Source organism: Oryctolagus cuniculus, chromosome 3 (assembly GCF_051225735.1).
Source record: "Oryctolagus cuniculus isolate XC-2025 breed Fujian yellow rabbit chromosome 3, ASM5122573v1, whole genome shotgun sequence".
NCBI classification, from domain to species: domain Eukaryota; kingdom Metazoa; phylum Chordata; class Mammalia; order Lagomorpha; family Leporidae; genus Oryctolagus; species Oryctolagus cuniculus.
This window is the reverse complement of record NC_142869.1, coordinates 37,101,460-37,129,214: the sequence shown is the minus strand read 5'-3', so window position 1 is coordinate 37,129,214 and position 27,755 is coordinate 37,101,460. Positions and strand designations below refer to the sequence as shown.

The 27,755-nt window shown below is 38.9% G+C and overlaps 2 protein-coding genes and 1 pseudogene across 12 annotated transcripts in view; 2 read left to right on the top strand and 1 right to left on the bottom strand.

Moving 5' to 3' along the window:
- The window catches only part of CARF (calcium responsive transcription factor), a 68,022-nt gene extending 40,480 nt beyond the window's left edge, over positions 1 to 27,542 (top strand). For 4 of the 11 annotated variants that reach the window (XM_070070358.2, XM_051849257.3, XM_070070356.2 and 1 more), the window contains 6 exons: positions 2,247 to 2,480; positions 4,418 to 4,580; positions 6,588 to 6,651; positions 9,729 to 9,859; positions 10,228 to 10,588; positions 16,982 to 20,024. In XM_070070358.2, coding sequence (XP_069926459.1) covers positions 2,247 to 2,480; positions 4,418 to 4,580; positions 6,588 to 6,651; positions 9,729 to 9,859; positions 10,228 to 10,588; positions 16,982 to 17,100 — 1,072 coding nt within the window. In that variant the 3' untranslated portion in view covers positions 17,101 to 20,024. Of the gene's footprint in view, positions 1 to 2,246; positions 2,481 to 4,417; positions 4,581 to 6,587; positions 6,652 to 6,870; positions 7,101 to 9,728; positions 9,860 to 10,227; positions 10,589 to 16,981; positions 20,025 to 26,946 lie in introns of those variants that run through there. The other 7 variants (XR_016231942.1, XR_016231941.1, XR_011387157.2 and 4 more) reach the window with 6 other exon arrangements.
- On the top strand, positions 12,594 to 14,521 carry LOC138848943 (pyruvate dehydrogenase (acetyl-transferring) kinase isozyme 1, mitochondrial pseudogene; annotated as a pseudogene).
- On the bottom strand, positions 25,708 to 26,309 carry LOC100354027 (small ubiquitin-related modifier 2). Its single transcript, XM_002712546.6, has one exon. The coding sequence runs from the start codon at positions 26,172 to 26,174 to the stop codon at positions 25,887 to 25,889; it is 288 nt and encodes a 95-aa protein (XP_002712592.1). The 5' UTR covers positions 26,175 to 26,309; the 3' UTR covers positions 25,708 to 25,886.
- Positions 27,543 to 27,755: the final 213 nt, after the last annotated feature.

The window sequence follows — 27,755 nt, the reverse complement described above, 5'->3', positions numbered from 1 at the left end:
CCCCAAATGGCTGCATTGGCTGGAGCTGTACCAATCCAAAGTCAGGGACCAGAAAGCTTCTTCCCGGTCTCCCATGCGAGTGCAGGGCCCAAACACTTGGCCCATCCTCTACTGCTATCCCAGGCCACAGCAGAGAGCTGGACTGGAAAAGGAGCAACTGGGACTAGAACCAGCATCCAAATGGGATGCCAGCGCTGCAGGCGGAGGATTAACCTAGTGTGCCACAGTGCCAGCCCCTTTCCATTTTTTTAAGTCAGCTCTATTTTATGTAATGTCAGTCATTGTAAGAATTTGGTGTAGCAATATCAATTAAGACAACTATGCCAAGTCAGTTCATTTTTCTAGCATTTGTGTTTTACTGCACTGCTGTTCAGGAGGACTATATTCAACTTTTAGTTGATTTTCTTGCTCATTGGGCCAGCAGGAGCTGTGAGTACTGTGGAGGCAGTACAAGGGAAATTTTTCCTGTCTAGCTCAGTTTTGTCAGGTTCTGAAATTTTTTTTAAGATTTACTTATTTATTTGAAAGAGTTACAGAGAGACAGAGGCAGAAGGAGACAGAAGTCTTCTATCTGCTGATTCAATCCCCAAGTGGCCGTAATGGCAGAGCTGAGCTGATCCGAAGCCAGGAGCCAGGAGCTTCTTACTGGTCTCCCATGTGGGTGCAGGGGCCCAAGGACTTGGGCCATCTTCTGCTGCTTTCCCAGGCCATAGTCAGAAGTGGAGCAGCTGGGAATTGAACCGGTGCCCATATGGGATACCAGTTCTGCATGCAGTGGCTTTACCCGCTACACCACAGCACCAGCCCCTGGTTCCGAATTATATATAATCTTTGGCTGAGAGAATGGTAGGTGTGTCATAGAAATGTAGTGTGAGAGATATTTAATGAATGGGAAAATAGATAATTCAAAAGATGATTTACAGTGGTATATATTTTGAGGTAAAAATTTAGTTAATCTGAAATTTAAAATACTACTCTCATGTATTCTTATGAAGGATTTATTTTATTTATTTGGAAGGCAGAGTTAGAGAGGGAGAAAGAGAAATCTTCCATATACTGGCTCACTCCCCAGATGGCTACAATGGCTAGGACTGACTGGGCCATGCTGAAGCCAGGAACCAGGAACTCCACCTGGGTCTCACACATGTGTGGCAGGGGCCTAAGTCCTTGAGCCATCATCTGTTGCTCTCCCAGGTGCATGAGCAGGGAACTAGATAAGAAGAGGAGTAGCAGGGGGACTGGCGCCATGGCTCACTTGCCTAATCCTCCGCCTTTGGCGCTGGCATCTCATATGGGCACCGGGTTCTAGTCATGGTTGCTCCTCTTCCAGTCCAGCTCTCTGCTGTGGCCCAGGAAGACAGTGGAGGATGGCCCAAGTGCTTGGGCGCCTGCACCCGCATGGGAGACCAGGAGGAAGCACGTGGCTCCTGGCTTTGGATCAGCGCAGCACCAGCCGTAGCAGCCATTTGGGGGTGAACCAATGGAAGGAAGACCTTTCTCTCTCTCTTTCTCTATAACTCTACCTGTTAAATAAATAAAAACATCTTAAAAAAAAAAAAAAAAAAAGAAGAGCAGCAGGGCTGGCATTGAAGTGTAGCAAGTAAAGCCGCTGCCTGCATCCTGTGTGGATGTCGGTTTGTGTCTCAGCTGCTCCGCTTCCAATCCAGATTCCTGCTAATGGCCTGGGAAAAGCAGTGAAGATAGCCCAAGTGTTTGGTCCCCTGCCACTCACATGGGTAACCTGGATGAAGCTCCTGGCTTTGGCCTGGCCCACCCCTGGCTGTTGGGGCTCACTGGGGAATGAATTAATGATTGGAAGATCTCTCTGTCTCTATAACTCTAATTTTCAAATTAATAAATAAATCTTTAAAGAAAAAGAAGTGGGGCAGCAGGGACAGCATTGCAGACAGTGGCTTAAACCATTGTACCATGACACCTGCCCCAACTGTCACAGGTTCTTAAATGCTGCATCATCTTTAACTTAGTGTCATAGTGAATTTCTGAAAGAGTTTATGAAGATTTTTATTTAATTGACTATAAAATTTATCTTAAAAATGTTAAACAGAGGGCATTTTAAGTTCCATTTAATATGGTATAATCACGTGTAATTTTTCCTTAAGATATTATTTCTTCCCCTCATGATCGCTAACTTTAGGGTGGTTCATGCTTTGTCTAATAATGTTAGTAGTTTTCATAATTTAATATTTTAATTTTAATCATTTTAACTAATTATTTTCTCTTATCAGGTGGTATGTACAGTTACCTACCCAGCAAGCCCATCAGTATCATGAATTTGAGGCTCCCTGCCTCCCCTTGTCGCCTTCCCCTTTTCCCATGTCTTCTCTTGAAGAACAGGAAGCTGCAGTTAGAGATGAGAACTGCGCATTACCCTCCCGTCTACATCCTCAAGTAGCACATAAAATTCAAGAATTAGTGTCACAGGGAATAGAACAAGTATATGCAGTAAGGAAACAACTAAGGTACAGTAGAAGCAAATTATTCCTCTACATTTTTCATTTTTGATTGTTAGTTTAAGTAAAATACTTAACATTATAGATATTTTCTAGGATATATTTTACCAAGGTAGATAAGGAATATGGCTTGTTTATTAATATTTATGGACTGATCACTTTCTAATAAATGTTTTATAAGCCATGTATAATGTGGCTTTTTATCATTATGTTTGAGATTTGAGTATTTGAGATTCCATATTCAGGTTTAGCAAATTGTACTATTTCTGAATGATGTGTGAATTTAATTATATAATAAAAAGTCTTGTAGAACCAAAGATTTAAAAACCTGGATCAATACATTTTTCTCAAATATCTGAAATGCAGTTTAAGTTTTATTACTACAAAGAATTTGGATAGTTTTTCACCAATGAAATTTTGTTTGTAGTATTCTATTCTTTTTTTTTTATACTCAGGATAATAATATTATTTTTACTGTGTAACACTTTTATGTGTGTGCCAGGTATTGTGATAAGCTCTTTAGGTGAGTGATCTTACTTAGTTTTACAAGAGCTCTATAAAGTTGTATATTTATCCCATTCTAAATAGGAGAACATGGAGACTCAGAATGGCTAAATAATTGGCTAAAAGGCAGATCAGAAATTTCACACAGCCCTTAAGATGCTGGTTGGGGTGTCTCCTTCCGTGTTGGAGTGCCTGGGTTTGCATCTTGGCTCTACTTACAAATCCAGCTTCCTACCAGTGAGCACTCTGGATGGCAGCAGGTGATGGCTCAAATTGTTGACTCTGTGCCATCTACATGGGAGACCCGGATCAAGTTTCAGACTCCCAGCCCTAGCTTTGCAGGCATATCAGAAGTGAAATAACAGCTGGAAGATTGTTCTCTAATACTTCTGTCTTTCTGTGCCTTTCAAGTAAGGTGAAAATAAATGCAATTTTTATAAATATCTTTCTGGGCCCATTGTTGCAGCACCATGGGTTAAGCCACTGCCTGTGACTCTGGCATCCCCTGTGGGCACTGGTTCACGTCCTGGCTGCTCCTCTTCTGCTGATGTGCTTGGGAAAGCAACAAAGGAGTGCCCACATGCTTGGGCCTTTGCCACCCATGTGGGAGACCCAGAAGGGATTCTGGGCTCTTGGCTCTTTGGGAGAGTGAACTAGCAGCAGATGAAAGATATGTCTCTCCCTCTCTCTCCATAACTCTCCCTTTCACATAAATAAATTAATTTTTAAAAAATTATCTTTTGGTTGGTGCCGCGGCTCAATAGGCTAATCCTCCACCTTGCGGCGCCGGCACACCAGGTTCTAGTCCCGGTCGGGGCACCGGATTCTGTCCTGGTTGCCCCTCTTCCAGGCCAGCTCTCTGCTGTGGCCCAAGAGTGCAGTGGAGGATGGCCCAAGTGCTTGGGCCCTGCACCCCATGGGAGACCAAGAGAAGCACCTGGCTCCTGCCTTCAGATCAGCGCGGTGCGCTGGCCGCAGCGCACCGGCTGTGGCGGCCATTGGAGGGTGAACCAACGGCAAAGGGAGACCTTTCTCTGTCTCTCTCTCTCACTGTCCACTCTGCCTGTCAAAAAAAAAAAAAAAGTTAAAGGAGATGCTGAATGTGAAGTGTTCAGTATGTGCCTGACATAATAAACACTTAAAACCATTATTATAATTAAGTGAAAAATAATGGTTCCCTTCATTTAAATTCACAGAAATAACAAAGCTCACTCTAATATATGAAGGTGTTTAACCAATGAAAATATTTTATTTCTTTAATCTGGATAAATTCTGTGATTCATTGTTTGGGAAAAATTAAAAATGAAAAAGTATAAATTGCTTATGGAGCTGTAAATCATATATTATAGAAGTTTATGCTGAAAGAGAACCTTATCTCTTTTGATCTACATGCTTGTTGCTAGATGGTTTATGTTTTTAATTCTGTTTTATGTTTTCTGCAGAAAATTTGTGGAAAGGGAACTGTTCAAACCTGATGAGATACCTGAAAGACATAATTTATCTTTTTTTCCAACTGTAAATGATATAAAAAATCACATCCATGAAGTACAGAAATCCTTGGGAAATGGAGACATGGTATTTAATTCAGACATCATTCCAGCAACGGTATAAATGCAACCACAGTTCTTTGTTTTATTGCAGATTCTTCCTCAGCTTCTATTAATATTTACCCTAATTAAGATGGCTACTATTAGAACATCTGAACAATTATGATGTAAAACAGTGGCTTGTTTTTCTTAAAAATGTAAACACTAAACTCTCAGGTGATGACTTGATTAAATATTTTTATCACCCCACAAGAACAAAAAAAATCAGTGAATTTACAAATCTGAATATAATAAAAATACTATAATCATCATTTTAAAATCAATATTTTTTTCTCAGTAAAAATTTTTTCTTGGGGCTGAAGTTGTGGCACAGGTGGGTAAAGCAGCTGCCTGCATCCCTGGCTTCCTGTATGGGCACCGGTTCCAGTCCTGGCTGCTCCACTTCTGATCCAGCTCCTTACTAATGCACCTGGGAAAGCAACGGAATATGGCTGAAGTGCTTGGGCCCATGAACCCACGTGGGAGACCCAGAAGACGCTCCTGGCTCCTGGCTTCAGCCTGGACCAGGACCTGGATCTGGCTGTTGTTGCCATTTGGGGAGTGAACCAGTGGATAGAAGATATCTTTCTCTCACTGTTTGTCTCTCTGTCTATCTGTCTCTCTCTCTCTCTCTCTCTCTGTAACGGTGCCTTCCAAATAAATAAGTAAATCTTTTTAAAAAATAAAATAATTTTTTCATTTAGTAGACCTTTATCGAGTATACACTGCACACTGTGTATCACCCCTCCCCCATATTTAAAGGATGGACAAGTTAAAAAAGAGAAGTTCAGACTTGAATATACAAAGGGAAGATATGGGCACCATATGTGATATATGGGTACTTTGATGCTATAGTTTCCCTCTGAATGTTAGTCATTTCTGTGAAAATTTGTCTACTCTGAATAAATTACTGTAATCACCCAAAAACTGATAATTGCAATGCAGACTGTGATTATGGCATTAAAATCTGTGTAGCAATGTCTGCTGCTTTCCTTTTACTATCAAATTTCAGTAACTGGATAGATTTGCATTTCTTTTTTTTAAAGCTACAACTGCCATTTCTTGATATCCACAACTCTTAAATATTCAATATGCAAAATTCAGGAGCTAAAACAGATTTGGTTAGCAATTGTCCTTACCATCTTTTTTTTTTTTTTTTTTAAGGATTTTTATTTATTTATTTGAAAGGCAGAGTTACAGAGAGGCAGAGAGAAAGAAAGAGGTCTTCCATCCACTGGTTCACTCCCCAGGTGGTCGCAGCAGCCAGAGCTGAGCTGATCCAAAGCCAGGAGCCAGGAGCCTCCTCCAGGTCTCCCACGTGGGTGCAGGGGGCCATCTTCTACTGCTATCCCAGGCCACAGCAGAGAGCTGGATCGGAAGTGGAGCAGCCAGGACTTGAATCAGTGTCCATATGGGAGGCCCGCACTGCAGGTGGTGGCTTTACCCGCTATGCTACAGTGCCAACCCCTGTCCTTGCCATCTATACTTGTTATCCCAGTTCTTTCTCTCTGAACTTGGGAACCTAATGTATTTAAATAGTTGTGCTTTCAGAATATCAACAAGGGTGCCAGCGCTGTGGCATAACAGGTTAAGCTTTGGCCTGCAGCGCCAGCATCTCATACGGCTGCTGGTTCAAGCCCCAGCTGCTCTACTTCTGATGTAGCTCTCTGTTAATGTGCCTGGGAAAGCAGGGGAAGATGGCCCAAGTCCCTAGGCCCCTATACCCACATGGGAGACATACAAAAAGCTCCCAGCTACTGGCTTCAGCCTGGCCTACCCCTGGCCATTGTGGCCTTTTAGGGAGTGAACCAGCAGATGAAAGATCCCTCTCTGTGTCTCTTCTCTCTGTAATTTTACCTTTCAAATAAATTTTAAAAAATTTTTAAAAAAAGCAAGTAAAGAGTAGTTACAGAATAAAATGCAATTGTACTATTACTGAATAAAATTTGACAGTTGTATTGACACTTTAAGATTTTTTTTCAGTATAGCCGCTTTATTTTTATTGAAGTAAATGTTTTCATTTCAGCTTCAGTGGACTACTGATAGTGGGAATATTCTCCGAGAGACTGTGACAGTTACATTTGCAGAAGGTAGGTTATCTTGAATACCTTAAAATATAAAATCATACAGTGTTAAAACTCGAAAGAACTTAAGATATTATCTCATCTAGCCACACTTTATAGATAAATATATATATAGAAGCTAAGAGCAGCCATGTTCATCAAAGTGTTTCTAGATATTTAAATTTCCTCCTGAATCGGACTTTGTGTTTCTTTGTTTCTGACTGATGTTTTGAATCTGATTCCTAGCACAGTAAACTAGAAGGCTGTCTAATTCCAGAAGAAATCACCCTAAGATACCTTGAACTGGAGACTATTGACTGTCGTTTGGTTTGCTTTCTCTCATGTTCTACTTCCATGTTCTCTCAGTATGCCAAGTTTGTTTCCATCCTTCAACATGTGTTCTCTCTCCTGGAAACGTTTTTCTTTCTCTTCTTCATCACAAATTCCTCTTATTCCTCACACAGCAGTCTGTGGTTGTAAGTGGCTCTTTTAACTTTATTCTTTAAATATAGTTAACTATTCATTCTTTCGTTTTTATCTCTGCATTTAACATGCTAACCTTGTCTTTATTTTTAATGATTCTATATCTTTCATTATTATTTAAGTTCTTCATGGGCAGATATGTTTTATTTAAAATAGTGAATCTAGTACACAATGCCTGCTAAGATTAATGCCTAAATAAATGCTTTAGAATCCATTGATGAATAACTAATAACTGTAAATGTTATTTTTCAAATTTTAACTTATCAGTAAGAGTCACTTTGCTTTCAGTTCACTTTCAAATTCTTTTTCATTATTCATTTCTTCTGCACATATTTCAGAATGTGCTAAATACATAGAAAAAACAGGCAAGTAGAATAAACAGGTAGTTCCTGCTCAATTTTTCTCAAAAGTTTAGCAGGAGGGTGCCAATGCTGTGCCTTCACTGCAGTGCCAGCATCCCATATGGGTGCCAATTCAAGTCCTAGCTGTTCTTCTTCTGACCCAGCTCCCTGCCAATGTGCCTGGGAAAGCAGTAGAAGATGGCCCAAGTCCTTGGGCCCCTGCACCCACATGGGAGACCCACAAGAAGCTCCTGGCTCCTGGCATTAGATCGGCCCAGCTCTGGCCTTTGTGGCAATTTGGGAAGTGAACCAGTGGATCACTCTCTTTCTCTCTCCCTCTTTCTCTATAACTCTGCCTTTCAAATAAATAAATTAATCTTTTAAAAAATGTTTAGCAAGAGAAAAAGGATACTAAACAAATATATTCTAATTAATTGCTATTATAAAAACTATTACTATGAAAGAATTAGACAACATTATATCAAGATAGTGGTAGAGATGTGTAATTTAGGCCAGGAATAAGGAAATGATACTTAAAAATGTGATTTTTGATCAAATAAATGAACAATGAATAGAAATCTGTCAATAAAAGGAATAACATGTTGGGACCAGCATTGTGGCATAGCGGGTTAAGCCTCTGCCTGCAACACTGGCTTTGCATGTACTTGGGAAAGCAGTGGAGCATGGCCCAAGCTCTTGGACCTCTTCCATCCATGTAATAGACCCAAATGAAGCTCCTGGCTTTGGCCCGACCTAACCCCAGCTGTTGTAGCCTTTTGGGGAGTGAACCAGCAGATGGAGGATCTGTTTGTCCCTGTCCCTCCCCCCTCTCTAACTCTGCCTTTCAAAATAAATAAATAAATAAATATATATATATATATATATATATATATGAAAAAAAGGAATAGCATGTGCAAAGGCCAAGTAGGAAAGAACTTGTCATGTTTAAGGCGCTTAAGAAGGCTCATGTTGGTTTAGTGAAGATAGTACTTGGAGTTAAAGCTGGGTAATCAACAAGTTTAAAAGGCCATTTTGCCAGTACAGATGAAAGTTGATAGTAGTTTAAACCACAGTTGGCGCCATATATATTAAAAGTAGACAGATTAAGGAGTTATTTTAAAAGTAGAATTCAGTGACCTTGTTTTTTGTTTTGTTTTGTTTTGTTTGTTTGTTTTTTGTCTTTGTTTTTAAAACCTCCATACACTAATGGTTTACTTCCCAAATGCCTACAATAGCCTAGGATGGGCCAAGCCAAGGCCAAGAGCCCTGATCTCAATCCAGTTCTCCCACATGGGTTTGCAGGGACCCAATTACTTGAACTACCAACTGCTGCCTCCTAGGGTAGAACTTAGCAGGAAATTAGAATTGCATGTGGAGTTAGGACTAGAAGTCAGGCACTCGAATTTGGGGTATAGGTATCCCAGGTGATGTCTTAGCCACTATGCCAAATACCTGCCCCAAAGAAATTTAATACTGTTATTATTGAGGGCCTACTTTTGCCAGGCATTGTCCTAGGCACTAGGTCTACACAAGATGAATTAAGTTTGTTCTCTGTAATTGAGAAACTCACTAGGTTTTGTATAGCTAGAGATGTTTAGGTATGGTCAAACATTATAACATGGAGAATGGACAAGATTAAAATTACAGATAGTCTTTCAAAGAATAAAAAATTCCTAGATCCTATCTTAGATTTAATGAATTCACATTAGTGGAGATTGAACCTAAGAATGTACATATTTTTATTTTACTTTAAAGATTTATTTATTTATTTGTTTGAAAGTCAGAGTTAGAGAGAGGAAGAGACAGAGATGTTTTCCATCCACTGGTTCACTCCCAAAGTGGCCGCAGCAGCCAGTGGTGAGTCAGGCTGAAGCCAGGAGCGAGGAGCTTCATCCAGGTCTCCTCTATGGATGGCAGTGGCCCAAACACTTGGACCATCTTTCACTGCCTTCCCAGAACATAAGCAGGGAGCTGGATTGAAGCGGAGCAGCCAGGACATGAACCAGTGCCCATAAGAGATGCCAGCATCACATTACCTATTTTGCCACAGCACTGTCCCCTGAATTTATATGTTTAAAGCTCCCTTAGAGGTTCTGATAATCTGTAGGTTTTGGAAATAAGGGGCTTAGTGGCTTTTTTTAAATGACTTTTTGATCCTTTGCATACCTTTGACAATATTTTCTCTTCCACTTTTAATATATAGAGTTGTAATTACATATAGTATCCAAGGAGCTATAAAAATTATTTTGATTTAATTAGTTTATATTTTATATGATTTAGGAAATTCATCAGGAGAATCAATTACCACCAAAGTGGAAACAAATCAGACAGGGGGTTCTTTGTCTCCAGATCCAACCCAGTTGCTTTCCTCACTTTCCTCATTTCAGCCCAAATTATTTACACAACTACAGGTAAGTATATAGTAGAACAGCCAAATTTGAGGAACTTCTTCCTTAATCTCTCCTCTTCTTCTCCTAGGGACTTTAGGGAATTATTATAGAACTTCAATAATGATAAAATATGTTGTAATTGTTAATTTCCTGACCCCTTTGTGTCTTGATTTAAGGTAATTCAAACTATATTTTGATGATTGCAGAAAAATTTAGTAGTAGTACTTTTCTCTTGGTTTTTGTTTCTGTTATGTTAGTATTTTTAATAGCTATACTCGTAATATTTTATTTGTTTCATTTTTTGTTAAAAGAAAAACATATCCCATGAAAATATACATAGTGAATTCACACATTTTAATGTAACTCTTTTTGATCTAAATGGTTTGCAGTTACAGCCAAGATTCGCCTCTCCTGACACATCACCAGCTCTGCTACCAGTAGATAATCATCCATCCTCCAGTCCGTCAAGACTCCTGGATTCAATAGGAAGTGCTGTAATGAATAATAATTCTCTCCTGCTTGGTCAAAGTCACAGCCTTCAAACAGATACATGCCTAACCCCAGACAATAGTACTGCCTCTACCATTGCTAACCTCCCAGAACCCAATCAAAATCTAGTTGAAGTCGATCAACTAGCTGAAGTTGAAGATGCTGAAGGTACAGGAAATCTGGAAGAAAGTGTTCATCAGATTCTCTTGGAAGATGTGCAGACCCTCCCAATACGGATTATGGACAACCACCCAGCTCTTAGTAAGTTCAGACCAACTTGTGGTGTCATTTTTTACCTATATGGGCTACCATCGCTATCTATTATACTACATTATTGAAAAAAAAAAACTATCACATCTACCCTGTCATTTAGCAATAATATATAAATCAAGCATGATTAGAGGGAAGGGGAAATTTTGCTAGCTTGAGTTCAAGAACTTCTAATTTTTTTCATCTTCTTATTTCAGATTATTTAGTCCTCTTAAAATTACTCATTCCCTGATTACATAATTTTCCATGGAAAATCTCTGAAACCAAGAAGGTCATTTTAGAATGTATGGGGAAAAAATGATAGAAGTAAATAAAACATGACCAGCGCCACAGCTCAATAGGCTGATCCTCCTCCTGCGGCGCTGGCACCCTGGGTTCTAGTCCTGGTTGGGGCACCAGATTCTCTCCCTGTTGCTCCTTTTCCAGTCCAGCTCTCTGCTGTGGCCCGGGAGTGCAGTGGAGGATGGCCCAAGTCTTTTGGCCCTGTACCCCCATGGGAGACCAGGAGAAGCATCTGGCTCCTGGCTTCGGATCAGCGCGGTGCGTTGGCCGCAGTGCGCCAGCCGCAGTGGCCATTGAAGGGTGAACCAGTGGCAAAAGGAAGACCTTTCTCTCTCTGTCTCTCTCTCTCACTGTCCACTCTGCCTGTCAAAAAAAAAAAAAAAAAAAAAAAGAAGTAAATAAAACAAGGAAAACTTTCAGTGTCCAGTTTATAGTGGAAAAATGATATATGCACATATCCAAAGTAAAGTGGGCAAAATATAAAGGATTAAAGGAAGATTTTGAGTTATAAACTTAATTGTTGAGTTCTCTGGAAGTTGGAGGGGAACTAGTAAGACTTGTGCACTTGGTTTTCATTCAAGATCTTATTTTCTTCACTTTATTACTATCCCAGTCAATATAGTAGTAAACTCTGTTAAATCCTACTTGATCTAATTTTATTACTTAACACAAATTTTTATGGATTGGGCACTTTTGTAGGAAAAATTTAGCTTTCTTTGAAGATCAAAACTCTTTACAGAAATTAGAACATGTGTTGTCCACTCTATTTTTTTTTTTAAGATTTATTTTATTTATTTGAAAGAGTTACAGAGAAAGGTAGAGACAGAGAGGTCTTCCATCCGCTGGTTCACTCTCCAAATGGCCACAACAGCCAGAACTGCGGTGATCCAAAGCCAGGAGCCAGGAGCTTTTTTCGGGTCTCCCATGTGGGTGCAGGGGCCCAAGGACTTGGGCCATCTTCCACTGCCTTCCCAGTCGGTAGCAGAGAGCTGGATTGGAAGTAGAACAGCTAGGACTTGAATTGGCACCCATATGGGATGCCAGCACTGCAGACCAGGGCCTTAACCCACTGCGCCACAGCACTGGACCCTGTTCACTCTATCTTCATCATCATTCTTTTGGGTAATGAAAAGTGTGACTTAACTCCTGCCAGAAAGAGCATTGTCTTTTAAATTTGGAAAAATTGCTTTTAAGAAAATATGTCCAGAGTGCTGTGACAGCTGTAACTATGCCAAACTTTAGTAGACAAGAAGGAAAGAGGAATAATTGTTCGTGAATTCTTACAACTCCATGAACTAGACAGTGGTGTTCCTATTCTATAGCTGGGGAAACTAAGGCTCAGGGAGGTTAGGTAGTCGCCTGAAATTCACATTGGGTGAGTGACAGAGCCTCATCTCTGGCTTCCAAAGCTTGTTTCCGTTCTAACATCCTTCCTCCCTTGGTGTTATACCGTGGTATTTCTGGGAATTCTAATCCAGATTGCCTTAAAGAAGACCTCTGTGGATCCAGGTTTGCATAGTTTATCAGGTTAGTCCATAATCTGAGGGATTGCTTCACTTGGGTGGGTTTCCAGTCACTCAGATCAGTCCTCTGCTTTTCTGTGGCTCAGGCTAAGCCCCGAGGGACTTGTATGTGACAAGCATTAGGCAAGTTCAGCAACTTCTCTGAGCGAATAACAGTTCCCTTAACTTTTATTTCTCATAGCAACCTTAAAACTGATATTCTTGAAAAAGAGAAATGAAGATTTGGTTTTACACATCTCATTTGCCGGTTCACATAGTGCTTCTGCTATGCCACATGTAGATTCATTTGATCATAAGTATTCTGAAGTCAGAATGGTAAATGCATTCTGAAATATTTCAAGCATGTAAACACATGGCTCACATTGCTAAGTCAGAGCTATCATCTAAAATGTCATTTAAACCGTACCGGCCGGCCGAGGCTTGGAGCGGCGACCTGGCGCCGGAGCTCCGGCTCCTCTGGCAGGGCTCGGCACGAGGCCGGCGCGGCTGCTGCGTGGAGTTGCTGTGGCCAGCTCCGGCTCGGGCTCGCGGCCGCGCACTGTCGGCCCCTGTGACCGCCACAGCCTCGCCTCGGCCTCCGCTCCGGCCCGGTGTCGAGCACATCATACAGAGCCAAGTGGACTTCTACACGTGCCTCTCGCCGTCCCGGCTCTCCATGAAGCAGTTCCTGGACCTCGAATCGGTGAATGCTTGCGAAAAGACCTCGTTTCTGTTTCTGCCGGAGGAGCTGCCTGTTAGATTGGCGGCTATAATGGAAAAAATAAGCCTCCTTCCAGATAATCTTCTCAGGACGCCGTCTGTTCAGTTGGTGCAAAGCGGGTCTATCCAGAGCCTTCAGGAGCGTCCTGATTTTAAGGACAAAAGCATTGAAGATGCAAAAGCTGTTTATGACTTTACAGATACCGTGATCCGGATCAGGAGCCGCCACAATGACGTCACTCCCACAATGGCTCAGGGAGTGATTGAAGACAGGAGAGTTTCAGGGTGGATCCTGTCACTGGCCCGCACGTTCAGTACTTTGTGGATCGATTCTGCATGCGTCGCATTTCAATTAGAATGTTGCTCAATCAGCACTCTGTTGTTTGGCGGGAAAGGAAGGCTGTCTCATTGAAAACACATTGGAAGCATAAATCCAAACTGCAGTGTAGTTGAAGTTATTAAAGATGGCTATGAAAATGCTAGGCCACTGTGTGATTTGTAGTGTATTAACTCTCCTGAACTAGAACTTGAAGAATTGAATGCAAAATCACCAGGACAGTCAATACAAGTATTTATATACTGCCCCATCACATGGTGTTTGAACTTTTCAAGAATGCAGTGAGAGCGACCATGGAACGCCATGCCGACAAAGGTGTTTACCCCCCAACCCCTATTCAAGTTCATGTCACACAGGGTAATGGGGATTTGACTGTCAAGATGAGTGACCCAGGAGGTGGCGTTCCTTTGAGGAAAATGGACAGACTCTTCTATCTACTACATGTATTCAACTGCACCCCGGTCTTGTGTAGAGACTTCCCACGTAGTGCCCCTGGCTGGTTTTGGTTACAGATTGTTAATGTCCCATCTTTATGCCAGGTACTTCCAGGGAGACCTAAGCCATATTCCTTGGAGGGTTATGGGACTGATGCAGTGATTTACATTAAGGCTCTGTCCACAGAATCCTCAGCAAGACTGCCAGTGTATGACAAGGCTGCCTGGAAGTGTTACAGCACCAACCACGAGGCCAAAGACTGCTGTGTCCCCAGCTGAGAGCCAAAGGACATGACAACATTGCGCAGTGCCCAGATGCGCTGGGGACGAACTCTTTGGGTAGGACAAATGGAAGCTGAGTCCCTTTTGTGCCTGGTGAACCTCCTAAAGGATGAAACTATACCTGCTTTGTACTTACACTTTCACAGTCATTGGGACATAATTTTAAACAACTGTAGTTTTGGTCAATTTTTTCTTTCTGTTGACTTCAGAAGTGTGCATGTCTTTGGTTTTCTATAGGAAGCTGTGTTTTTTTAAAAAATACTTTTAATTTATGTCGACTAGAAGCATTTTATAAATACTGATTGTAGTTGGTTAACCATCTTTCTGTGATTTGGAGGCATTCCTGCTATCTTTTATTGAGGAATGACAACTAAAATAAGGTGGTGACCAACTACAAATAAAGCAGAACACATATACCATGTAAACCTAGGACCAGCTACCTTTCACTGCTTACATGGATTGTCTTAGCTCTGAAGTTAATTTGTAATCTTAAATTTTTATTGTAAAAGATTGTGATGACTAGTTGGAACTAAGCCAAGATCATGGTCAATCTTTTTCAATGTGCTGGTGACCAATACAAGGGGAAAACTTTATATTAAACATGAACTGGCAGCTGCTAAAATTATAGAGAAGAAATTGAAGACAGAGCAGTGAATTCCTGAAATTGACCTAATCCTTTGATTGTTGGTGGTTGCCTGGGGAGCTTTTAAGAAGTTTTTCCAGGTCCTGCTGCAGACATGCTGGATCAGAATCTTGTGGGCAGGAGCCCAGAGAGCTGAGTCTTTAAAACACTTCCTAGGTGAGTCTGCTGCTAGTCTAGTTATGATACTCCTTCTGTAGAGTGCACAGTGATGACAGCGTATTGCTAAAGTTACAGAGCAATCTTTAAGGTGCTTTCCGCCTATTTCAAGGTCCGATTTCTGGACTCCAGGGGAGAGAAACTGAGTCTAGGCCTGATATGAATAGAAGCGTGATTAGACAGAATAGAGTGACTACAGGAGAAGAGACAGGTAACCAGAGTCAGAATCATAACTGCATTAAGTATTGGCAAAGAATGCCTATTTTCTAAAATCCAGATTTTTTTTTCTTTAATCAGGGAAAAGACAACCTAGATTTATGATGACAATCCTTTGCATTCATGTGGTAATTTGTAGTTTACAAATACTTTGATATATTATGGTCACTCTGTTGGTCTTCAAGGCAGCTAGCAGGTGCACCACCCTCATTTTCACACAGAGCCTGGCCCAAAGTTGCCCAGGATTAGAGCGAGAGCCAAAAGTAGGAGACTGTGTTGTTAGTCATACCTTATTTTCTTTTAAGATCACAGATACATTGAAAATAAATTTTAAAGTAAACAGCTAAACATTTAAAGAACAGTTTTGCCACTTAAATGGGAGAACTGTATTTATCTGGAAAATAACATTGAGTTGCAACACCTTATTCTTGATCGCACAGGTTAACAATTCTATATAAAACTGTAGGTTGGAAGGGCTGTTAAAGGGCACTCAGTCTGCTACCCTCACTGAAGAAATGAGGACCTGGAAACTCAGGAGTATCCTTTGCCTAGGGCTTCTTATTCTGACCAAATGTTGGAAACAGGTATCCTACATAAATTACTGTTCCTCAATTATGGATTCTTTGAAAAACAATAGAATTTACTGATTTATATTTTTATATTAGTTTGACGTGTTACAGTTTTTAGCTTTAAATTAAGCTTGTAATGATGAAAATTTTAGAATCCTTTGAATCAGAATGTTTACTTTCTTTCCTAAATGAGACATTTGTAATGACTAACTTACACCTGATATTTTTACTTATAAAATAGTTCCCCTTCCAGGAAAGTTTTTCTTCTCCTAAGAGCTAAGACATGATGTTTGCAAAGGAAAACTGAAATTATTTTCCTTTAGCTTTTTTTTGTTTAACAGCTTTATACTTTGTTATTGTGGTAACGGACAGAAAATTACATGCAAAGTATTTTGGTTTACCTTTTACCAGTTGGTATCAGGCCACCTGAGCTTCCTGAGAGGTTTTTGAGTTTCTTAGCTGTTTGGAGCACCAGGATTAATATGATGCAGTGTGGATTTAAAGTGTTTTAAAGGACAGGAAGTAGATACTGACTAATTTTTGAAACCCAAGCAGGTAATGTGCCAACATTTTGAAGGAAGTGATAGAAAAAATATACTGTGCTATACTTAAGTACTGGCTGGCTTTTGATGTCTTCATACTTAAAAGTGATCACTTTCTTGCAATGTGAAATTTTTACATGAAAATGTTAAAGGGGACATCTGCCTATTTATTTTGAACATAAAAAAATTAAAAAATAAAATGTGCCATGTTGTTTTCTAATGTGGTAAAGGTACTTAAGAGAGGGAACATGTTTCTTAATACAGGACCACATATGGAAACCATATGGGAATAACATAAGTCTGAATGTGTAATACATGTGTCTGCTATTTGTAAAACAAACTATTTTCAAATAATAGGAAACTTTGTGACTTTTATTAACACATTTTGAAAATGATTAAATTTGAATGTGATGTGTTCTCATAATTTTGTCAAATTATAGCCTGCTTTTTTCTAAGACTGTCTATAGAAAATAAATTTATAATTTTCTTGTTTTCATTACTAAAAGAAAACCAAAGAAATTTAGTAATGACTGTTAAGCTGTCAGAAACACTGAATTTTCAAATACACCAATTGCTTTTCTCAAGTAAAGCTTAGTTTTTCTAAATTATGTTTTTTGATTTGCTTCTAAATTAATATGATTAATAAAGATCCCAGTATCATACAGTATGCTAACCTTTAGGATTTTTCTTTTATTTTAAAGTTGAAGAAAATACTGAAGGTACTGTTTCTGTGAGCCAAGTAAAGCAAGAACCCAAAGAACCAACATTGTCCGTGGAAGCAAAAAAGAAATTGGACTGTAAGATATTATCTACCATATAAATTATTGAAGTTTTTCAGGATTTACAACTCTGGTGACTTCTGATGTCCTAGCAAAGAAGGTGAATATTGTCAAAGCTCAGCGTTGTGTTAACTGGACTGAAGACTGGTTTGATGATCAGCTTTGATTAAAAACTGAGTATTTGTTGCCAATTCCATATTTTTACCTTCTTTACAAGATATTTAACTCTTCTTATTTTGTATAATTCTAATGTTTTTTGATTATTTAAAAAGGTTGTTAGTTCAAAAGATCATATGAGTTTATGCTTAATGATACAGTCTGAACTCAGATAGTTAATCTAACTCATCCCTGGAACTTAGAAGACAAAGAACAACAAAACTGTGTGTGAGTGTGTGTGTGTGTGAAGTCCTGGAAAAATTTCTTATCTCCTTAAGGTTGTGAAGAAAATTCTAATTGGCAGACAAGTGAGAGAATATTTGTAGTCTGCCTCATTTAGAAAGATAAAGCAATAGGTTTTATATCACAACATAAAGCCCCCAATCACGTCTGTGGGAACCATGCAGTTGCATTTTGGCCTCTTCCCTTCTGATTTCAGTGACATACTAAAGGTCATCTAATAGAAGTTTAAAATGTATTGGTAAGTGCTGAAAAATTTTAATATGAATTACTCAGATGAGCAACAGAAATCAGTATGTAGCATGAATTTATACTGTATTGGAGGTAAAACGCTTTTTGCATAGAAAGATGTAGAAATTGAAAGAATTTGGAAATAATAACAGAATTCCCTGATGTTTACAGATAATTTGGGCAACTTTTTGATGACAGCAGAGGATTTGTTTCCCTTTTTTGTATTGAAGATTCATCTCCAATTAGAAAAGAATTTGAGTTATATTTACATTTTTCTATACCAGAGTTCTTACTGAATTGATAATATTAGGATTTATAGTATTTCAAGGTAAGTATTTATAGTTTAAAATTTAGTTCTTATTTAAAATTTTATGAGATCTAATCTGATATGTTTGCTTGTGAAATAATTGTATATTCAAATACAATTAAGCATATTCATTATAAGCTTCTGTTTTCTGGAAGATTAGTAAACAAGAAATATGAAGTATAACTATCAAGAAATCAACCTAAAGGCTTTTGTTTTTCCAGAGACCATATGTGGGTATGTTTTAAATTTTATTAAAAAAAAGATTTCAAATAGCAGTTAATGTTTAATATTCAAAGCATATGTAATACAATGTGAAATGTCACCTTAGTGCTTTATATGAATATGAGTCACTCTTGTCCTTTCTAAAGAAGTCCAATATCCCACTCCTTATTTACTTTAATTGTTTTAGGTATAAAATGTGTATGTAAATGTAAGGCACTGTTATATTAGAAATAAGTGGATTTATACCCTGCTCTTTAGATTTGTATCCTATTTAATATAAATTTAATTATTTATATCCTATTTAATGCAAAGTTAATAGTTATGTTATTTTTATTAAGAATTGCTTTTATTTTTCCTAAGTAAAAATACTTGATGTAAGTGCATTTATAGGGACAAGCTGCTGAATTTGATTGTGTTATGCTGAGTTCAACACAACACTTAGTTACCTCAAACCCAGATTTTACTCAGTTTGTATGTTCTCAAAACAAGTCCAACTTAATTTATAGTTTAGTGCTGCAATATAGATAATATTCTTCTCTTATTTCTGCTTTTAATGGAAACTTTTTCAAAAGTTTAAATAATAGATCTTTACTTTTCAATATTGGTAATGGTTTATTATTATATATTTCACCAATTTAACTATGTTCTTTTGGAGACATTCCTTTTATTTATTTATTTTTTGATGTTGAGTTGCTAAGGAGAAATGCTTACTAAATGAATTTTAGTAAGTTACCTATGAGAATGAGAGCTGTCAGAGGATTCAGACTCTAGTACTTGATCAAAACATATTCAGAAAATATTTTTCTCAATTATTTGTGAATGTCTCTTCTGATACTGATTTTTAATCATGAGGACAGAAAGTTAAAGCACATCTTTCCTGCAAAAAAAAAAAAAAAAAGAAAGAAAAAATACAAAAACCAAGAGCATGAAGGAAGATATAAATCCCTAATTATATACTCTTTTGGTTTTTAGGTAGAAACTGGAACTATCAGTATTTCATGTAAGTATTTAAATGAATAGCTCTTTCAAAATGGTTTTTAAATGATTTTTTAAAAATTAATTTTTCCTCTAAATGCATGTTTAGTCACAACATGTAAGTATTGTGTTTAAAGGTGCTTGGCATCACTTTTTGAAAACTTTGTTTACATATTTTAAGTGTTTATTTTTTAAATGCACAGGCTGTTAAATACAAGTGCATACAATTTTCACTTCCTGTGTTTGGCATTCTCCTAACAGCTCTACAGCAAAATTTGACATTTGTTCTTTTTTACTATGTATTACAAGATGTAATATCTGTAGTAAAGAGTTGTATATTTAAAATAAGTACTTGCAAATTCATAATTACAGCTTGCTTATTTCATTATTATAGTTTTCCTGTTCCAAATTTGCTAGTGAGCTTTATATATCCTACAGTGACTTATAATTATAGATAAATGCAGCCATAATGGACCTTTCTCTCAGTAGCAGTATTCTATGTGAACAGTCACTATACTTAAAAGAAAAAAAGGTTTTATATTTTATGCAAGGTAAATGTTTCCTAAAAGTCACAAAAGTGATAGAAAACATGGGTTTGGGGATAGGGTCCTGTGTTAGAGTTTCTAATTTTGAGGCCACCAGCCTGTGTTTCATCTTCTTTATACCCTGTTTAAATATATACTCTAAATCATGTGGGTAATAAGAAATATGTTAATTGGTACCAAGTTTAAAAACAGGTAAAAAAACAAAGTATGTGTGTATATATTGTAAGTTAATGTACAGTGTCCTTGTTATAATGTAATTTTCATTAAAAAACTTGTGGTTTTTTTCTTATGCTTGTTAGTTTTTTTAAAGAACTATACATATACACACATACAAACACACACTTTTCCTGGAGATACTGGCAATTTTCTTCATCTTGAAGATGGTGAATAAACACTTCAATACTTAAGAATTTGGTGTAGAGATTTATGTTCAGTTTGAACCCTGAAAGTTTTTATTTATTTATTTGAGAGGCAGAGTTACAGACAGAGAGATGAAGAGAGAGAAAGGTCTTCCATCCTGTGGTTCACTCCCCAAATGGCTACAACAGCCAGAGCTCAGCCGATTCAGAGCCAGGACCCAGGAGCTTCTTCCATTTGTCCGACACCAGTGCAGGGGCCCAAGCACTTGGGCCATTTTCTACTGCTTTCCCAGGCCATAGCAGAGAGCTAGATATGAAGAGGGGCAGCTGGGACATGAACCAGCACCTATATTGGATGCTGGCACAGCAGGCGGAGGCTTAAGCCTCTGTACCAGAGCACCAGCCCCAGAACCCTGTAAGTTTTTAAGCATAACTGCCAGTAACTCATGTTGGCATTATGTTAGGCATCACGTTTGGAGACAGGATGCATTTAGTACTCTGCACTTCAGCCTAGTAACAATATTGTTTTTTGGGTGTTTTTTTTTGGGGGGGGGTTTCTTATTTGAAAGGTAGAGGGACAGAGAAGGGGGAAAAAAAAAAAAAACAGATACACAGGGAGCGTGAGAGCTCGCAAATGCTGGTTCATTCCCCAAGTGCCTAGAAAGCCTAGAGCCAGGAACTCAGTCAAGGTTTTCCATATAGATATCAGGAACCCGATCATCTGAGCCACCATTGCTGCCTCCCAGGATTTGCATTAGCAGGAAGCCGGAGTCAAGAGCAGAACCCAGTTTGAACGCAGGCACTCTGACATGGGACATGGGAGGGTGTCTTAACCAGTAGACCAAAAGCCCACCCTAAGCATCAATATTTTAGAACAATGTGTTTAATAAGGTATAAATAATTGTTTTTCCCATGTTTTGGCAACAGGGTATCTTTGAGTCCAGCTTTTTATATATATATATATATATATATATATATATAAAACATATATATATATGTTAAGATTTATTTATTTACTTATTTATTTGAAAGTCAGAGTTACACAGAGAGAGAAGGAGAGGCAGAGAGAGAGAGGTCTTACATTACTGATTCACTCCCCAGATGGCTGCAACGGCCAGAGCTGAGCTGATCTGAAGCCAGGAGCCAGGAGCTTCTTTCAGGTCTCCTACGTGGGTGCAGGGGCCCAAGTCCTTGGGCCCTCCTCTACTGCTTTCCCAGGCCATAGCAGAGCAGCTTTATATTTTAAAATGATGACAGATGTGTGATTAAAAGAGGTCATCATTAATTGTTTTCCCCTCTTTGCTCTTTTTGCTTTATTCTCCCCTGTGATTTTTTTCTGGACCATAGGAGAATCCTAATCTATCTCTAGAAGGAGGACTGCATTGGCTTTTTCATATCAGCTGACTTAGTCTTTAGACAACTTAAATAGTGTACTTCTTTGCTATCTAATGTCTGTCACTCTACTTTATTAACTTAGTCATAGGGCCGACGCCATGGCTCAACAGGCTAATCCTCCGCCTAGCGGCACCGGCACACAGGTTCTAGTCCCGGTCAGGGCGCCGGATTCTGTCCCGGTTGCCCCTCTTCCAGGCCAGCTCTCTGCTATGGCCCAGGAGTGCAGTGGAGGATGGCCCAAGTACTTGGGCCCTGCACCCCATGGGAGACCAGGAGAAGCACCTGGCTCCTGCCTTCGGATCAGTGCAATGCGCTGGCCGCAGCTGCCATTGGAGGGTGAACCAACGGCAAAAGGAAGACCTTTCTCTCTGTCTCTCTCTCTCACTGTCCACTCTGCCTGTCAAATAAATAAATAAATAAATAAATTTTAAAAAAAAGTTTAACTTAGTCATAAGGACAAAGCTGTAGTATACTTTTCACATATACATGTTAGCTATGAATTCCATCATTAAATAAAAAGCATATTCATTGCTGACTGGATTCTTAAAACTTTAGTAATAGAATCAGAATTTAACAAAAAACTCCCTTATTAATGGATGCTAAAGTGATTCCTGAGAAAAGTAAATTGTTAATGTGGAAAACTTTTGAGAATATAATATGGTTGTAAGAATACTTAAAGCAGAGGAAAAGGTAGGCATCACATACAAGGAGGGTTTTTATTTTTTAAATGTCTTAATTGAAGTATAGTAAGTATGACATACAATATACTACACATGTTTGAAGTACACAATTTGGTAAGATTTGACACATTTGTACAGCTATGTACCATCACTATAATTAAGACAATGAATATATCAGTAACCCCCCGAAAGTTCCCTAGTACCTCCTATTTTATTTCAAATCTTCTTCTTTAAAGACTTATTTATTTATTTGAAAGTGTTACAGAAAGAGAGGATGTGGCAGAAAGAGAGAGAGAGAAATCATCTATCTGCTGGTTCACTTCCTAAATGGCTACAACAGCCAGCTTGCTCCAGGTCACCCACGTGGGTGCAGTGGTCCAAGCACTTGGGCCATTCTCTGCTGCCATCCCTGGCACATTAGCAGGGAACTGGATCAGAAGTTGAGCAGCTAGGCCTTGAACCAATGCCCTTATGAGATACCAGCACTGCAAGCTGTAGCTTAACCCTCTGAGCCACATGCAGGCCCAACTAGTACCCTTTAGTAATCCATCCTCACTTTTCTCTGTCCTCGTACCCCACCATCCTCAGACACTTGGTATCAGTTTACTATAAAGAAAATCATATAGTAAGAAAATGCTTTGGTCTGGCTTTTGTGGCTCAGCATAGTTATTTTGTGATTCATGTATGTCAGAGCATTTATGAATGAATAGCTCATGTCACTGCTGAGCAGTATTGCATTGTATAAATATACTATAATTTGTGCATTCATTCATGTTATGTTGGGCATTTGAGTTGTTAATAGTGCCAGGCTCCTTCAAATAAAGCTGCTGGAAACACGTGTATACAGTGTCTTTGAATGGACCCATGCTTTTCATTTCTCTTGGGTAAATATCTTGTAGTGGAATGACTGGGTCACATGGCAGGTATATATTTAATTTTTTTAATATTTATTTATTCATTTGAAAGGCAGAGTGACTTTAAGTCTTCTGTCAGTTGGTTCAGTCTCCAAATGGCTGAACCCAGGAGCCAGGAACATCATCTGGTCTCCCACAAGGGTGGCAGGGGCCCAGGTATTTAGACCATCTGCTGCCTTACCAGGTGCATTAGCAGGAAACTGGATAAGAAGAAGAATAGCAAGAACTTGAACCAGGAACTTGAGCCAACATTAATATGTGATATATTCATTAACCCATTGTGCCACAATGCCCACCTCAGCCTTTAACATTTTTGTGGTATACTTCTGTTGCTTATAAGTTCTTTCAGGTTTATCATATTTGTGAAAGCTTTTATTTTGCCTGCCTTTCTGAATGATATCCTAGATAAAGAATTTCAAGTTGACAGATTGTTTCTTTTAGTACTTTAAAAATGTTGCTCTACTGTGTTCTATCTTGAATGATTTCCAATGAGCAATCTGCTATCATTCTTATCCTCTTTCCTTAGCATATGTATCTTTCTTCCTCTCACTGCATTTTATTATTTTTTAATCACTGGTTTTCTGTAACTTGATTGTGATATACAGTGGTTTGATTTTCTTCATGTTTCTTATGTTTGGAGATTGTTGAGTTTCTTAGAACTGTAGATTTAGAGTTATCAAATTTCGGGAAACTTTCAGCCATTTTTTTCCCTCTATAATGTTTTTTATCTTTTCCTCCCTGTTACTCATTGAGGATTTTAATGACATGTATATTAGGTTGCTTGAAGTCATTGATGTTCTGTTCATTTTTCCATCTTTTTTGAATAATCTGTTCATTTTGTATGGTTTGTTATTCTGTCTTAAAATTTATTCTTTATTTCTGTAGTGTCTAATCTCTTGTTAATACCAGATTAACTTGGTATTATTAATTCTCATCACAGATATTGTAGTTTTTATTTTTGGAATTTAATTTTTTTGTATTTGCTTAACATCTTTTTTCTTTTTAAGATTTATTTATTTGAAAGAGTTTCAAAGAGAGAGGGTGAGAGACACAGAGCTCTTTCATCTGCTGGTGTACTCCCCAAATGGCTGTTAGAGCCAGCGCTGGACCAGGCTGCAGGCAGGATCCAGGAAGTTCATCCAGGGCTCCCACCTGGGTGCAGGTGCCCAAACACCTGGGCCTTTCTCCACTGCTTTTCCCAAGCTATAAGCAGGTGGCTGGATCAGAAATGGGGCATCCAGGACATGAATGGCACCCATATGGAATGCTGGCAAAAACTGGCTATAGCTTTACCCACAACACCACAGCACCAGCTCCATAATTTACCTTTGAAAAGGTCACTGTGACCATTGTCTTGAAAAAAAGACTTTGTAGTTCCATATGTCTTCTACTAGATTATAAACTCTAAAAGGGATGAGAATTTTGTCTTTTGTTGATTTATCACAGTGGTGGATACTTAGAAATTATTTTCAAGAGAATGACTATCTACATTGAAGGTTTTAGATTATCCTTATAGTAAGTAAATGGAGAACAACCTAAATGAGATGGAAAAATTGTTGAGGGTGAACATTGCTGAATTTTTGAACAGGAGAAAGGGGATGGGCTCTGGTGCCCATGTTGGGTGTCTTAGATGGAAACACGAATATTTCATCTATGGGTAGGTGATGAGGCAGTCTACTTGGGTAGAGAGATTAGTAAGTGGATACAAGTGAGAGTTTATGGAAATTCTCTCTGGTTGCTTCAGTTTTCTCAGTGAAATAAGTAAGAAGCAAGGTCCTTAAGAGTGAAGATGGGTGTGTGGTGGGTAGAGGTCCTGAGGAGTTGAGGAGAAAAGAAATGGAAGATAGTTGTGTAGGAGAGTGGGAGAGCAAATAGGCTAGGGAATAGATAACCGGGCCTTCTTGATTAAGGGCTTGTTTGAAGTTCATATTCATAAATTAGAAAAGAGATTAGTGGGGCTGATGCTATGGCATAGCAGTTAAAGCCACCACCTACAGTGCTGGCATCCCATATGGGTGCCACTTCGATTCCCAGCTGCTCCACTTCCTATCTAGCTCTATGCTATGGCCTGGGAAAGTAATAGAAGATGGCCCAAGTGCTTGGGCGCCTGCACCTGCGTGGGAGACTCAGAAGAAATTCCTGGCTCCTGACTTCAGATCGGTGCAGTTTCTTTTTTTTTTTTTTTTTTAAACAAGAAGTTTATTTAAACAACAAGACGCTTGACTTGAAGGGAAAACTATCTAGGATTCATTTTTTTAAGAGTAATTTACCCCTACTTAAAGACAGATTGCCCTACATGTAACAGCTACGTACAAAAAAGTTATAAAATTGTCCTTGGTTTTACAATGATAAATGAAAAACATTAAAATTCTCCAATCAAACAAGGTATGCAAGGATTTTTATGTTGTTGGTTTTTTTTGTTAAAACAGTGAGAGCAAAATAACTTACTGGAATATAAAGATAAGAGCTGAATGAGCATGCCACTCATGGAGAAAGGGGGTATTTTCACAGAACCAGGATTTTTCCCCATTCCATCTCCATTTGATGTCAATCAAAACATACCATTGGCCATTTAGTTTAACAAAAAAAAAAAAAAGGAGAGAAAGAAAAGAAAAAATGCAATATGCTTGTGCACGTACACCAGTTACTTTATGTACAATAAAGGAATGGGGAGGGGAAATGAAAGAATAGAGACTATGCTGCAGTAGTCAGGGTGTGGTGGAACCCAGTCGCAGTTTTCTGGCTGAGAATGTGTTCTTGGTCTGAAGGACAGAGTTCTGGAGTAAAGCAGCGGGTTCCCTTTTCAGTAGACACCGCCCGTCTGCTGCTGGAACACATCAATCGTATCTTCGTCCTCCATTTCCAACTGTGCAGGTGTGTCTGATTCATTGATTGGCTGCCCGTCAAATCGGAATCTGATCTGCCTCATTGACAAACCCTGTCGTTCACAATAGGCTTTCATTAGTTTACTAAGTGGTGTATGCCTCTTAATCTTAAACTGCACCACAGAACCATCCTGCCCCGCCACCTTCAAATTAATATGATCGTTGTTCTCAGTCTTGACTCCTTCCTTGGGCTTTTCGTCGGCCATGGCGAGCGCCGGGGTCTCCTCAGCTGCCGCTTCACAAAAGAGGTACCAGGTCCGCACCGAACGCGCACACAAGCAGCACCAGGAGCGGCAGAAGAAGGAGGCGGCAGCGGTGGACGAAGGCGAGGGCGCCAGATCGGTGCAGTTTCAACCATTTTGACCAACTAGGGAGTGAACAGATGAAAGAATCCCCGCCTCTGGCTCTCCTCTCTTTTTGTAAATCTGACTTTCAAATAAAATAAATAAATCTTCAAAAAAAAAAAAAGAGATTAGTTAGAATGGTTATATGCTTTTTATCTAGTCATGATCAACCATGACAGCATTTAATGAGAACCTGACATTTTATTATCTGCTGGCTGTAGACAGGTCTGTAAGATCTAATCCTGTCCCTGTGGGGACTCGCAGTGTAAGGACAGTTACGTAATCATCCACTTGTAATATGATAAATTCTGTCAGTCCAAACAAAGGGAAAAGTAAGTCAAAGAGGAAGTTTGAAGCTGGTGAACAGTTCAAGTTAGCAGCATAGGATGTTGTGGAAGGAATGGCAGATTTGTCTAAGAAGGCAGAAGACTGTGGAAGACTTCCAGTCTTTCATATTCCTGTGTTCTATCCTAAAAGATTATGTCCAATCTCAGTCAGATCTCCCACTTAAACCAGACACCAGAAACCTGATTAATATTAACATCTCTGACATCCAACTGTGAGACACAGCTGAAACCATCATAGTATTTTCCCTCTTTGCAGTAAGCAAAGTTTAGTTGTACTTTATCCACAGGTTATTTTGGAGGTATTTTAAAGGAGCCAGCGTTTGATGATCTTAGAGGTCTCATCAGATTCTGATCAAGACCTAAGACCTTGAGGTTGGAAACCATGTGCTTTTCCGAGGCCTTTGAGCCTCCCTCACAGGTCTGTCCAGTGACTGTGATGAGGTAAGTTCATGTGGAGTTTCAGCTCTGATTTTTTTTTTTAATCAAGTAAGTACTAAGTTTCATTTGTTTAGTTTGAAAATGACACCAAGGATTAAGTAACCTTTTCCTTACATAGGAATAGAGAGTGAACCGTGAGAGCCAGCTGTGGGAGGGATTGGCAGGAGATGGGAAAATAGAATTCAAAGGGTACAAAGTTGAATTATATAGGACGAATAAGTTTAGATATCTACTAAACAATGTGAGAACTGTGGTTAATGATACCAACTGTATACTGTTTATTTGCCAAGAAGGTAGATTTTAGGTACTCTGACCATTAAAACAGAAATATAGCTATATGATATGATGGATATGTTAATTTGCTTGACTGTAATAATCACTCCACCATGTGTATTAAAATATCATGTTGTATATATTAAATATGTGTAATAGAAAGAAAACAAAATCTGTGATGAGTTGACCAAATTTTGAAAGTGTTTATTTGAGTAGAAAACTGCATTATTACTGTTGATCCTACTATGTATCTGTTGGTTGTCATTTCTTTATTGTGCAGGTGGATGAAAATGAGTGGAAGCTTAGGTGTTCAGGAGATTTCTCTTCAAACTGGTATCTTTTGAGAAAACACCTCGGGTCATTTATGAAAATATTTTTAGAACTC

Bases quoted from the DNA above. Each gene is read 5' to 3' on its own strand.
- LOC100354027 (XM_002712546.6), bottom strand. From the start codon at position 26,174: ATGGCCGACGAAAAGCCCAAGGAAGGAGTCAAGACTGAGAACAACGAT.